The sequence below is a fragment of the Atractosteus spatula genome, chromosome 14 (assembly GCF_055471065.1).
Source record: "Atractosteus spatula isolate fAtrSpa1 chromosome 14, fAtrSpa1.hap1, whole genome shotgun sequence".
NCBI classification, from domain to species: domain Eukaryota; kingdom Metazoa; phylum Chordata; class Actinopteri; order Semionotiformes; family Lepisosteidae; genus Atractosteus; species Atractosteus spatula.
The window spans coordinates 29,568,651-29,582,885 of NC_142719.1; the positions used below are offsets into that span (position 1 = coordinate 29,568,651).

Consider the following 14,235-nt stretch of genomic DNA (forward strand, 5'->3'; position numbering starts at 1 on the left):
CAAAAAAAAACAAGTAAAGATGTGAACCAATGAAAAACACAATGAAAAATAATGTCAAAGGTCTAAATCTTTGATCTATTTACAGGAGCAAAAAACATTGCAAACCACATTCTCTGTCAACCACAATCTGCATCTACACGTTCTTCCATCTAGTTTTCAGTGTGAGCTATTGGATTTCCATAACGTAGGTAAACAGCAGAATCTGTTACAAGCCCCGATAATAGAAGGTTGGGTCCAACCCATGAAGGGTTTTTAAACCAATATTCAGTTTTGCTCCTTATTTTCAGGCTTTGTGAGTGCACATTTCACAGTGCTGGATTTTAAACCAGGTTGTAAATGCCAGCTCAGAACGTTTTTGTTCAGTATAATCAATACTCTAAATAGGAGTTTCCCTTTCAGGATTTCAGTGCAGCCTCTTGTGCTATTAAAAGGACCGCAGAAAGTAACAAGCACTACAGCTGCGAGCTGCACAGTTCATAAGGGGGGTTTCCACTGAAGCAGCCCATCTGTCTTTCAGAACATGTAGAAAAACCTCTCAATATTAATTTCAAATTCACATCTCCATTGCTCAGTTTGGCACCTAAGAATGTAAAAGACAACGATCTAGACTTTAAGGATTTCAAAAAACATTATATCAAGGAACCAAGAATGATGTCCGCCAAAAGACTTTAATTTTGTCTTCTGTCAGAGGAAAAAAAAAACATCCTCACACACAGAAACAGAAAGTTTAAGACACAATGACAATTTGAGGCACAGATATGAATCAGGAATAAAATAAATACTTCGAAAATTGAGCTGGAATGAGAAAGGGCACAAGAATAAAAAGTATATATATAAATAAATCGGTCATATGTCATTTAGTTTTGCCAGGCACAGCAATCAAGTGTTAAGACAGTAAAACAAATCTGGGGGAAAAAAAGCGAATTATTCACATCTCATAAAAGTTATCCAAATTCAACTTCAACAAATTCAACACGGGAGACAAAGTATCTGAACTGGTTTGTTTCATTTCTCTGCTGCTCTCTATTACGAGGTCGAACTGTGGCTGTGGTAAGACATCTGATGATTAAGGACCGTTCCCTTTGTACAAAACTGACGACGAATAAAGATCTGATTCTGGTGGGGAAGAGAAAAGAAAAAAGATGAAAAACGGAGGTCAGTAGGAGCAAGATATGTAAACCATTTCCTGTAGGGCACTTGTAGGAGGTTCTGGCATCCCTGGCTACTTTTCCCATCCAAATACACGGATTGCCTCATCCTAATAATTCCAGCCCCTTTGGGATGAGGTATTCCCTCCAGTGGGAGCAGGAGCCCAGAGGAAGTGGTGCACTTCACCAACACGTGGGAGTGTCCGCAGTTTAAGCTCTGTGCTAAGCTCAGGGCCCAGGCACAGCCGGGAAGACTCAGCCCCGCTACACACTGTCCGGTTCCGGGTCCTGGGCCAAGCCAAGCTTTCACCCCGTAGAAATGGCTATCATTGAGCAGCCAGACATGAAACTGCCACACCAGCAGGCCGAGCAAAGTCGTTCTGCGCTTTCGAGCTCATTTTTTCCGCAGAACAGCTTTATGTGTCCGCAGCTCTGCCGAAGTGGACCCCTACTGTCCGACACGGGTCTGGACAAAAGGGGGGAAGCTCAGTTAGTCGTCTTTTCATTTGAAACAGCAGGCAGCCTCACTTGTTAACTTCTCTGCCTTTGTGAGGCTCCACAGAGCCATAGCAGAATCATTTAATCTATACGAATAAGGAAGTGAAATTTCGACAGACTGTTGGAACGAAAGTCTACTGCAGTCAGCAATTATACAGCCACATTACCGCATTCTTACGCAGTTGTCTTTTCAAGCAATGTTTTTTTGTTTTGTTTTACTGGTTCTACTTGTGTTTTGTTCTTGTAGGGTTATACAGACACCAGACTCATTCAAGTGTCCAGTAGCAGATGTACAATAAGTGTGTTGGTCCGAGAGACTCTACGGCCCCCGGCGATAAGGGTACCAGATTCTGTCCTTACCTGTGCAGGGAGAGGGGTTCTGGGATGAGAGACTCTAAGGCCAGTGGTGATAAAGGTACCAGATTGTGTCGTTTTTCAGCTGCGGCCCAAACAGGGGGTTCAGCTGGGCAAGAATGGCGATTAGCCAGCTGCATAAAAATAAGAAAATTAAACCAGAAGCGTAGTGAGAGGATTCACTCAGCCATTCACCGCACACGGCCCTGAGTCATACCGGGGAGCTGCATTCAGTTCAAGAGCTACTGCTGGATTCCAGTGTCATCTGTTGTCTTGTTAGGCCCTGCAGCGCCACAACCCTTTACATAAAATGGGTGTTAATCTTACCTCCAACTGCAAAGTGGGCAATCCTAGACTTTTACTGCACTCTATAATGATGGTACTAAACATTACTTCCACATAGGATCTCAAATGACTTTATAATGCCATAAGATCCGAGGAAGAAATCAGAAGCCATATGCATATATAACATATAAATATACAAAAGACATGCATACAAGCTGCAGCATTTATCCAGTATGCTCTAAGCAGTATAGATCCCTATGTTTTATACTATGTACTTCTATTTTCCTTTGGTCTAAGGAAGCAGTACTTGGTATTTTATGTCTTTAATTCAACGATTGTATCTCACTGCATTGAATAGTAGGCCCACCCGAGTCAAAACAACCACAGCTCTTATGTGCCTTAATTACATATTTTAAAACATCCACGGATCAGGCCTGGTTGCATGCAAAAATGTGCCCGGTAAAAATGTTGATCTGGAGACTAAGAAACGATGCTGCAGTTTAGAGCAAAGGTACCTGCTGGTTGTTTATTCTGCTTCCCTAAATCTGACAGGGCTCGGATTGCTATAATTGATACAGCTGTCACTGTCACTGTCATATTTGGCAGCAAGCCACTACAGCAGAGGTCTCCTCTCTCGTGGGTCTTTGGGCGACTTGCCCGAACTGTGATTAATTTGGTCAGTGCGTCTTGATGGGATTCTGGAAGCCACATTTCTGGAAGAACCACTGCACTGCGTAAGTGCTACTGCTTCAATGGGGGATCAGAACTGGTGTGCTAGCAGGCACAGGTGACCAAGTCGCCTATATCTATGATAGAAAGGGACTAAATTCTCCCACCTGCTTCAGCAGCATATCATACTCAAACATTTAACACCTGACAAGGGCAAACGTGTCACCAGGCATTGTTAACTCTCATGGAAAATAATATATTGAGAAATGAAAAACGTAACAATGTCGAGAAAGATGGGCATTATGCCTTCACGATGCTGTGATAATCCCCTGTGCTAAAAAAAAACCCAACAGTGAGAAGTTTTGACAGTGGTATTCTTTCCTTTATGAAAATCACACAATATTTTGTGTTTTACTGCCCTCTTGTGTGCGTGCCTTGAAATGCACTGCAGTATACACACTTGGTGTTAATAAACTGCACAACAACATTAAAAAAACATTAGGAAAACACGGGCAGCATATTGAGATAATAATTGTATAGTTATTGTACAGTACCATTATTAATTCTCTCTCCTGGGACTTAATTTTATTTACATTCCTTAATGTCTTTAAGCTTTTGTACGGCACTCCACATCCATACTCATAATGCCAGAACATAGAATAGGCTTTTCTTTTCCATCATGCTCCTTTGGTTTTATAGTCCCAGTGCCTGTATTGGCTATACTGGGAACAATCCTCCTGCTCAGTATGAAATCCCCTGGAACTCCCATTATCACCACAGTCTGCTAGAGGGGACAATTTAGGAGGAGAAGATCAGACATAAGTTCTGTAGCGCTGGAGAATGGGGGGAAACTAGAGAGCCCGACGAAATACCATGCACACACAGAAGAAATGCCACATCGACTGGCCCACAAAGCTAGAAATGAACCCACAACCCACCAGGCCACCTTCACCGATCGTTGACCCAATGTCACTGCCCAAACCCTCAGCTACAGATTCCCACCTCAAAGCCCATTGAAAGAAACCAGGCAGCCCGGGTCTGCGTGCCCCGGCTTGGCGTGGCCAGAGTTTTCAAACTTACAAGAGATAGCAGCAAATCGCGCAGGTCACCAGCATCGTGACGATAACCCTGTGGGGAAACAACAAAGGAGAGACGTTTTCACGTTCAGTACCTGCGGGTTTCTCTCGGCTCGGTTCACCGGAAAAACCAGGGTGCCTTGGAAGAACTGTGGTCCCAGTTCAGGCTCGTCGACACAGCTGGCCGAAGGCCACCTGCGATACTAAAAGAAGGACTGGCTTCGAACAGGAGGAGCCAATTTGTGCCTCTGTTAATTTCGGGCATGGAGTAGTTAACAGACTCCAGAATGTCATCTGATCGTTTTCATTTTGTCAGATCCTAAAAAGCCAACTTCAAACACATGGCTGGGTAGCTGTCTGCTACTCTTGGTGAAGAGGACCTCCTGTTTTATATGGTAAGTGTGCCTCCTGTTCATTTCCTACCGGAGCACATGGTCACTTTCATTGGGAAAAGTGTCCATGTGTCCAAATCAGTCATCATTTGAGGTTCTGAATGCAATCGGGAGTTTTAACATACTTTTCCCATCCTACTGGCATCTGCCACACATCCATTTAATCATCGTGTAGCAGACCATTTTAAATTGTTTATACCTCTACCCAGAATAGCACCTAACGAGATCACAATACTCTTCTTCATTTGGAGATTACTAGAGTACCAAAAAAACACTTAAAGCTTTTCCTATGGTAGGGGGCTTGAATATTTTTGCAGGTGTGGATTCGTTCTTGGTCAAATGTTTAAATTTAAAAGCATCAATGTTCTTTTCTGATTTTTAAAAGCAAGAATGATATTCAAACCCCTTAAAGATGTCCAGATAAATGGACTCTGTAAAGTGAAAAAAACATTTTCAGTCACCAGCTGTATGCTACTAATTTGCAGGCTCTGCCAGTGGCAACTAAATCTGCCTAGTCAAACCTGAATAGCAGCTTGACAATCTCTTCTGCAGAACAAAAACAATGGGTGATGTGCCTGAATAGGTGCATAACGCCTTGTTTTTCTTTTCTACTGTTCAGCTGATAAATGACCATGAAAACATGGGACGTCAGGCAGAAAAATGGGCAGATGGAAAAACAAGTGCTAGACATAGATGGAAAGACTGAGCATCTTCCACACTTTTCAGTTCTCATACCTTAACTGCAAAGAAGAAAGAATTACATCAAGTCCCTAATCTTCATTCATGGTCTTATAGATATTCAAAGGGAAGTCCTTAAAGACTAAAGACCTGGAAACTGCTGGAATAAAGACCAATTAAATCTTTAATATCTAAGTAAAAGAAAAACACAGAAGAAGGCATCTCCCAGGATAGGAAATAAGGCAAACTGCTTTAATTCAGTCCTAATACCCTGCAGTATAGAGGGCAGGTTTCAAAGCGGAGGAAATGAACTTGCAAACTGACCAGCAGAACTCCAGATACTGAGAACAAAGTTAAATGCAAAGAAACAAAATTTAATAAAATGTCTAAACAAACAAATGGATCAATGAAGTCACCAGTTAGCACTGGAATGAAAACCAGAAGAGACTGTGTGCCTCCAGAGATGCCCCTTAACCTGAATAAAATATTTTTGGATCATAGAATGGAATTGGAGCACTCGCAGAAACTCCATGCAGACAAGAATGAGAACATGCAAACTCCACACAGAATGCACTCCAGTCAGGAATCGACCCAAGGGCTTTGAGAATGGAGGTCCACCATGCTGATCAATGCAACAAATATTAATGAATTTCCAAATTTTCCCTGGCTTTTACCAATCATGGCCTCCTAATAATCCCCATCTCTGAACTGGCTTCATCACTCTGTTCTCCTCCCCACTGAGAGCTGGTGTGTGGGGAGTGTACTGGCACACTCCGATTACTGTTGTACCATCCAGGTGGGGGCTGCACACTGGTGGTGGAGGGAAGTCCCCACTGCCTGTAAAGTGCTTTGCATGGTTGCATGTTATAATAAATAATCATATTATTATTTTAACATTATTTATGTTGAAGGAAAGAAATGGGTGGAATAAACATGTGGATCTGGTGCGGTGGTTAGCTTTGCTGCGCTGGATTCAATTCCTGGGGTGCTGTCCATGTGAAGCCTGCATGATCTCCCTGTGGTCATGTGGATTTCCTCCGGGTGCTCCATTTTCCTCCACAATACAAAGACAATGCTGGTGGGTTAATTGGCTTCTGGGGAAATCGGTCCTGGTGTGAGTGTGTCTGTCTGCCCTGTGAGGTATCGGCCTCCTATCCAGGGTGTACCCCGCCTTGCGTCTGCTGCTGGTGTAAGGGTTCTTGGGGTCTCCGCCCTTGCCGCTCCTGCCCTGTCAGTTCGTCCCTCACTGCCTGGGCGCGAACCCGGGTCCCCGGCATCACGCAACAGGCAACAGCCAGCTGAGCTAAAGGAGAGCTCCCTCAGCCCGGGCGGCTGAGATCCCTGTTATACGCAGAGGCGTATTCGTTACACATGCTGGGATAGGCTGTGGCTCCCCCATGACGCTGAACTGGATGAAGAGGTTTCAAAATGGATGGATAGATACAGAAGACATCACATTCCCAGCCACAATGTCAATTCCAAATAAATCTAGCCCTTTTTAAAACTGCCAACCCAAATCCCTGAGGACCCATGTCCTGCAGGTATCACAAGTGCCTTCAGAGCGTGAAAAGAAGTTTAACTTGTGCCTTTCAAGCAGAACAAAATCTCCAGGACTACAGCTGGGCACCCCTGCCTGGGCTGATACACTCCTGTGATCAGTCACATGCCTCCTACTAACGCTTTGAGATCATCTTCGGCCTGACTAATACCAGGCACTGAAAAGACCCGTTAAAAATAAAAGCAGAACCTCAGTCAATGCCTCTGGCGTCTCTGCAACATTAAAGCCAATGGCAAGCCAGGAGGATTTCTACACTTCCAGAGCATGTTTGCTGGCGATGAGCTTCCCCCTTCAGACTCACTCAGTTCGACTGCGTTACAAAAAAGTGCACTCGTGCACGACGGCCAGAGTGATGGGTCACGTGACAAGCGACGCGCGCGCCCGAACCACATCAGTAGTTCCATAAAGCAACTTAAAACAGGTTGTTGTTGCTCCAATTAGCAACGTTTATATTATCATGTTAAAAGTTTAACTTAATATGGAGCGAATTCAGTCGCGCCTCCACCTCTTTTCTCTCTTCTATCTCATTTTACACGTTCGTCACAAGAAAATCGATGAATTGCTTCAAAGGTCATAAAAACACTGCAAGAACACGTAAATCCGTTTCTTCGCAAAATACATCTTTAAGAAAATGTCTAAAGAACAGGCAGTACATAAAAGTATCACGTGGCTTGCAAGTAATTATGCAGCTGAATCGATCGACCCAGTATCGCTATGTTTAAACCAACGGGGAACTACACGCTAAGTATGAAAAGGAATGAGTATGACTCTTTTTAAATTCGCAGCTCACGTAGTCGTTTAATTTTGGTGTGAAGTCGTTTTAAAATACGAGAAACTTCGCTGCTAAAAGTGAGAAACCGTACTCACCCCCTGTTTGGTCCTTTGGGAATAAACCACGGTATAACGCCACCAACAATGGCCCAAAATAAAGTCATTACAACCATTGGGATTGTAAAAGCCAGAGACGCCATTGTGGGGACCTTGCTCGGCACAGGGAACCCGAGTTTAAAAAATAACAAGAAACTCTTGATTACTTAAAAACGCTAAAACTAAAGAAGAAAAGCTGAGTTCTGTGCAACTTCGGCAGGAACAAACCCAGTCAGACCAGGAAGCTGTGATCACATGACGCTGAGAAGTCTGTGGAAGTCATGCGTCACTTGGGAGGTCCCGAATAGTGTTTTTAAAATATAAGGTACTGTTTTCATAACTTCATTTTAGATACACTGCTACAGTTGTAGCGACATATAACACATTAGCTTGTTATGCGAAAATATTTTTTCTCTTGCATGTTGTGTGTGTGGTGTTTTTGTAGATGGCACTTTTTAGACATTTGATGTATCTTATATTTTGCGCTACTTTGCAGACACCCGAAGAAGGCTCCACAGCCGAAATGTTGTGTCTCCTTTCTTTTCAGCATGGAATAAACCTTTGCCTGTTCCCTTTTAAGATGGTAAAAAGTGCTGGTTTAGAGGTAATGAATCTTTATTATGTCAAATGTGCGACACGTTACAGCTAAAACGTTTTTCACGCACTGTACTTCTTTGTGTACTACACACAGAATGAGTTTTAAAATGGACTTTATCCCCGAACTCCAGCTATTTTAGAAACGTAATAAATATAATTCATGTATATAACAAATATACTAATTGGAGGACACAGGTATTGTGGTGTAAATCGCACACAAAATGTAAACATTTAAAATATATGTTTCATTTGTTTATTTGTTGAGATGAACGTACAAGAAAAATGGTAAACGAACACATTTAGTTATGATACTTTGCTGCCTGTATGGCTTTATTAAGGTGACTGAAACATCCTACACTGGAATTGACTGGTACCGTCGGTGACGTTTGCTCTACAAACATTCTAAAGGCAAAAAACTGTGTACGCAACAACAAAAAGAAACAGAAATAAACAAAGGGAGAGACGCAAACGAGAGTATATGATAAAATGTGCAAGTAAGAGACCGACACTCAATGAGCAAATCGAATCCAAAAAATGACTAGAAAGACAAATATTAAAACAAAATCGGTTCATATGAGCGAACTGGATACAGTAATAATTGCTCACATCTCTATAAGGCTTTGCACTCCAAAGGTGTTCACATTTAACCAGCAGCTGTATCACACTGGCAGCCCACTGAAGCTCAGCAGGTGTGAGCCTAGGCAGTACCTGGAAGGGAGACCTCCTGGGAAAGCTAAGGCTGCTGCTGTTGTGTTAGTGGGACCAGTAGGGGGTGCTCACCCTGCAGTCTATGTGGGTCCTAATACCCCAGTATAGGGACGGGGGACACTGTACTGTAAAAATAAAGGTGATGGCCTTCAGAAGAGAACTAAACTAACTTGGTCCTGGAGCTGCATGGTCAGTAAAAATCCCTGGGCATTTCTCAAAAAGAATGAGAAGTAAAACCGAGGTCCTTGGTTTGGGGTCATTAAAAATCCCAGGGCGTTTCTCGTAAAAAGTAGGGGTGTAACCCCGGCATCTTGGCCAAAATTTCCCATTGGCCCTTATCAATCATGGCCTCCTAATAATCCCCGTCTATGAACTGGCTTCATCACATTCTCCTCCCCACTGAGTGTACTGGCACACTCTGGCTGCCATCGCAACTTCCAGGAGGGGACGCCCCATTACCTAGAAGTGTCAAGAATCATTACTGATTTATTCATTTACAATAATTAGAAGTTTATCTGCATCTCTTGCCATCTTATTACATACCGCTTGTGCTTTTATCAACACAGATGCATCACAAGCAAATTGTGAAATTCAGATGAAGTACGCCTTCAAAACTCCACCCATGTTGATAGCTGGAATGAAAACCAGCAGGTGTATAGACCCCTGGACTATAGTATAATAATTGCTTACACTTATATAGCGCTTTTCTGGACACTCCACTCAAAGTGCTTTACAGGTAATGGGGAATCCCCTCCAACACCAGTGTGTGCAGCATCCACCTGGATAATGCGACGGCAGCAATAGTGCGCCAGAACGCTCACCACACATCAGCTATCAGTGGGGAGGAGAGCAGAGTGATGAAGCCAATTCATAGATGGGGATTATTAGGAGGCCATGATAGGTAAGGGCCAATGGGAAATTTGGCCAGGATGCCGGGGTTACACCCCTACTCTTTTCGAGAAACTCCTTGGGATTTTTAATGACCACAGAGAGTCAAGGACCTCGGTTTTATGTCTCATCCAAAGGATGATGAGACATATGAAGATAACAACTGACCACACTTTGCGTAGTTCCATAAATTTGCACAGCTGTTCATTAATGAGACTACATGAATAACTTCGACTCTCCTCAGTACACCAAATACAAAACTCATCACTTTCCAAAGCCTGTAGGTACAAGGGTGTCCAATTACTAGTTCTGAAAGGCCAGTTTATCCACAGATTTTTATTCCAACTCCACTCTTAAACCAAACTTAACTGGACCAATTTAACAGCTTCTCCCAGCCTTCCTTTTCAGTGCCACTGCATTAAAGAAGCTTAGAAAACCAGCCCTGCTCTATTTACAGTATCACAAAAAACAGGAAACTGCAGAACCCCTTTTCTCCCTAACCGCCTTTTCATATATCATTTTGGTCAACAATGAAGAACAAGACTTTATTCAGTAATCTTCCTTTTAAATCAAAAGGCTAAATAAGGTAGTAGGCTTATCCTAAAACAAAAACTCAACAATTCAGTAAAGACAAGGACAACTATTTCCTGGATTTTTACAGTCTTTTATTGGTGTTAGCAAAATGAATGTTATTTCATTCCTGCATTTTCTCAATGGTCTCCTCCTTGTATTTTCCCTTCTCCTTGCCATCCTGGCGAGACTTGGCTTTGCGTTCCAAGATCTTCTTGCGATCCTTGTCCAGCTTTAACCTGGTGATCACCACCTGGAACAAACATTAAGAATAAAATGAAACACTAGGAACACCAGAATCCGAACTCCTCACTGCTTCACCGAGCTAAATGTTTTCCAGAGGACAGCTTCAATTAATGTTGCCAGGCACAAGGAATCCCAAGACACAGAAATCAAAGAATCATCTGAAATATTGTAAGAAAAGGTTTCCTATGAACATTTAACATGAGCTGCAGAAACACACTTTTTAACAATGCTCTGAAGGAATTATTAGTTAAGGAGTTTAAAACTGACCCCCCTTATAAAGCCTATATATAGAGAGCCTCTTTTGCAATATAGTAGTACCTCACTCATCCTACATTTAAGTTACTAATGGGAAGAATTAATTGTCTCTAAATAAGGACAGCCTTATTGTGGCTCACAATATGTTTGCAAAAGTGCTTTTTACATTCATCTTTGATGGCATAAAACAAAACCTGCACATTACATGCTGATCAGCATAAACAGAGGACTAAAAGAAATTTCAGAGTACGAAATGATTAACTAGCTATGCTTGACCTTTACCCAAAAACAAGCAATCCTTCAGGCAAGGCAAGTTCTGACTTTTAGATACCTCACTCTCTAGTGTCCAAGCTCCCTTGGACAAAAGTACCAATTAAAAGACTTCATTAAAGGGGCCGTACCTTGCTGGGGTGAATACCGACATGCACTGTGGTGCCATTGGCCTTCTCACGCTGGACACGCTCAATGTAGATGACATACTTCTTCCTGTAGACCTGCACCACCTTGCCAATCTGCTGCCCTTTGTAATGCCCCCGGACAACCTGCATACCACAAACACACATCAGCACAGGCACGCACGTCCCAGTGGTCACAAAATCCCTGCTCCGAATTCAGAAAGCTTTATACAGAAAAATCAGCTTCCTGGAAAACATTCCGTCACATTTACTGTCCCTTAACATCACCCTTTTGCTACTCACCCTGTAATTCAATCATTTATCTGTTTTCGGAATTCTTTCTTTTGTGAGCTAGACTCCTGATCACATTAATCATAAAAACTATCACTTATTTCCTTCAGTGCAGCTGTTCATCAACCATTTAAATTTAAGCTGTGGGCCATTTAAACATCAAAATAATAATTAACTGTTTTATATAGCACCTTTAAAAGTGACTTCTCAAAGTCATTTACATGAAGAAAAAAACAATGAGAGAAGACAGAATTACACAATCACAATAAGGGCTTGGGATACAGTACAAAAAGCAAAGAAGCAGACATAAAACCAATTAAATAAAATCCCTTTTAAAGTAGAAGGTTTTGAGTTTTGTTTTTGCACGTCCTGAGGGAAGGTGACGGATATCCTCTGGGGCTCTGGAATGTTCCGTTCTTAAGCTTGAGAGCATCTATAGAAAAATCACTGTTTGAACTGCAGGCATCCCATTTCTAAACTTGACATTCATAGCCTGCTTCCTTGCTTCACGATGGCAAAACCCGTCTTCGTAGGACTGCACGACAAGCCCCGAGTTGCAGGAATATAGGTCTTGCTACCTCTGTCCCAAAACAGGAACTCCTCAAATCAAGACCCACCTGAACCTCGTCGTCCTTACGGATGGGCATGGAGCGCACGTTGTACTTCTGTCGGAGCTCCTTGGAGAGGGGAGAGGACATGATCTTCCTGCGAATGTGAGACGGGGCATTGAAGTGCCTCTTGCGGTTCTTGCGGCGGGAGGACGTGACAAATGGATTCAGCTTCATGTTGGCTGGGGAAGAGAGGAGGAAGACCAGGTGATTATCCTGCAATGCTCTCTGTACGGCTAAGAGAAAAAGTATGTGAACCGATCGGAATCATCTGCGTTCCTGCATTAATTGCTCTTCTGATCTTCATCTAAATAATAATAGAAAAATACATTCTGATTAAACAAATAAAGAATTGTAATGTTTATTTCTTTCCTATCACCGTACATAGATTCTTTGCACAAGAACAGTATTCTCATCCCATTAACATGAAAAACTGCAGGACAGACAGGTAAAACAGAGACCAGCTGAACCAACAGATCAGCCCTTTTGGAATCTGGACAAGACAGGCTCTTCAAGAGGGGACTGAACATCTGCAAAACTGTGCCATTTTGGCTGGTCAAGAAACCAAGCTGCCAGTGGAGGGAATCTCACGTGATATTGGGTTTAATAAGCTGCATTTTCTTGCACATCACCAAGTTCTGAATGCTTGCTTTAATTTTTTAAACGTGTCGTATGACAGGAATGGCATTTTCTGCCTTTTATCTGACCCGGCTGTTTTCAGAGTCCCCGGTTTTACAAGCAGCAAACTGCTGTGCAATGGGAAAGGCATCTGCTACACTGAAAAAGCTAAGAAAACCCAAAACATCAGCAGTCAATAATGTCCAGACCGGAGGTGTTCAATCCTGAGCCTGAAGGGCTGGTTTGTCTGCAGGCTTCTACTTCATATCTGTTGTTCTGTGTGTTTATCGTCCTGTACTATCCGTTGTATGTTGTTCTAGGTTATGCATAATGGTTGGCTGTAACTTTCATTATTTACCGTTTTGTAACGTACTGTGCATAATGCGTGAAAGTGTTGTGAATTGTACTGTACACATCCCGAGAACACAGTGCAAACTGCAAATAAATTCCTCCTCTCTAGGTCTCCTTACAGCGGCAGCACCTCAAGAGCTGGGAGTTGTAGTTCAATTGATTCAGTTCAGCTAGATATAAACTGATATAAGTGATGAAAACCTGCTTCAACACCAGCCCCCCAAGATCAGTTTGATGCTCCTAGTCTAGACATTATTAATCATAAAAACATGGATGTCTCACTAGGTACTTGAAGACACGATTTGTACATGAAGGAGACTGGACCACACAAGTCACACCGCTCCTAAACCATGTTACTCATTTCTTCCGCTGAAGAACCGAGCCAGGCAGCAGTCCGGATCCCGAGATAGCTTTAACCAGGTGAACCAAAACAACTTTCGTTTCTTAGCCACCGATACAGCCAATCGAGTTCTGTTAATATTTATAAACCCTACACACCGATTCAAAAGTGACCACAATTGAAAACGTATAACGTGCAGCAGCTCAACAGAAGCTTCACCCCTTCAAAGGAGTGCTGCTCTTCCACTAGGTCATATTCCTCTGGAAAAATAAACGACAGCACCGTGAAAGACACAAACCACACTTTTTCGGGACTAATTTATAAGTGGCAGAAGTCAGTGAAGGAAATAATAAATGCATGCCTGCGATAAACAGTTTCAACAGGCCAGATCAGTAGCTACTCGGTCTTAATAACTCATTTCAGTGAAATAATGGCACCACAATACACCTTATAAGCTCCTTGTTTGAACACACGGTGTTTTGTGAGGCGCCCATTCTCTAAAACTCAGGATGCCCACAGATTTCTTTGAAATACATTAGGTACAGCAGATCTTACCCTGCCGATCACTTCACTATGGCCGCCGGAAAAGAGAGTCCAGAAGTACTTCCGCTCACATTAGTGCGCCGGTGTTCTCGCGAGGACGTCCGAGCTGAACGAGAACAGCACGCTTTGTCAAATTATGAACAGCGACACTCAGCGGAGACTCGGTTCAATAACAGTAGCGTCTCAGAATGGAGTATTACTGAGAAATAAACATATCAGAGTGTCAAGGAAGAAATATTTACTACATATATAAGGGAATGTCCTTAACTGACAGGCCTTGCAGGATGAGCAGTGAAACAC

General features: G+C 42.7%; 2 protein-coding genes across 2 annotated transcripts; both read right to left on the minus strand.

The window, feature by feature from the left end:
* Positions 1–649: 649 nt before the first annotated feature.
* On the minus strand, positions 650–7,772 carry atp6v0e1 (ATPase H+ transporting V0 subunit e1). Its single transcript, XM_088932707.1, has 4 exons — positions 7,526–7,772; positions 4,035–4,082; positions 2,007–2,134; positions 650–1,116 (listed from the first exon to the last, which is right to left on the minus strand). Exons 1-3 carry the CDS (start codon positions 7,627–7,629, stop codon positions 2,041–2,043), a joined length of 246 nt encoding a protein of 81 aa, XP_088788833.1. The 5' UTR covers positions 7,630–7,772; the 3' UTR covers positions 650–1,116; positions 2,007–2,040.
* Positions 7,773–10,361: 2,589 nt separating this feature from the next.
* On the minus strand, positions 10,362–14,041 carry rpl26 (ribosomal protein L26). The gene is made up of 4 exons (XM_088932616.1): positions 13,948–14,041; positions 12,093–12,265; positions 11,191–11,331; positions 10,362–10,541 (listed from the first exon to the last, which is right to left on the minus strand). Exons 2-4 carry the CDS (start codon positions 12,258–12,260, stop codon positions 10,413–10,415), a joined length of 438 nt encoding a protein of 145 aa, XP_088788742.1. The 5' UTR covers positions 12,261–12,265; positions 13,948–14,041; the 3' UTR covers positions 10,362–10,412.
* Between the last annotated feature and the right edge of the window lie 194 nt (positions 14,042–14,235).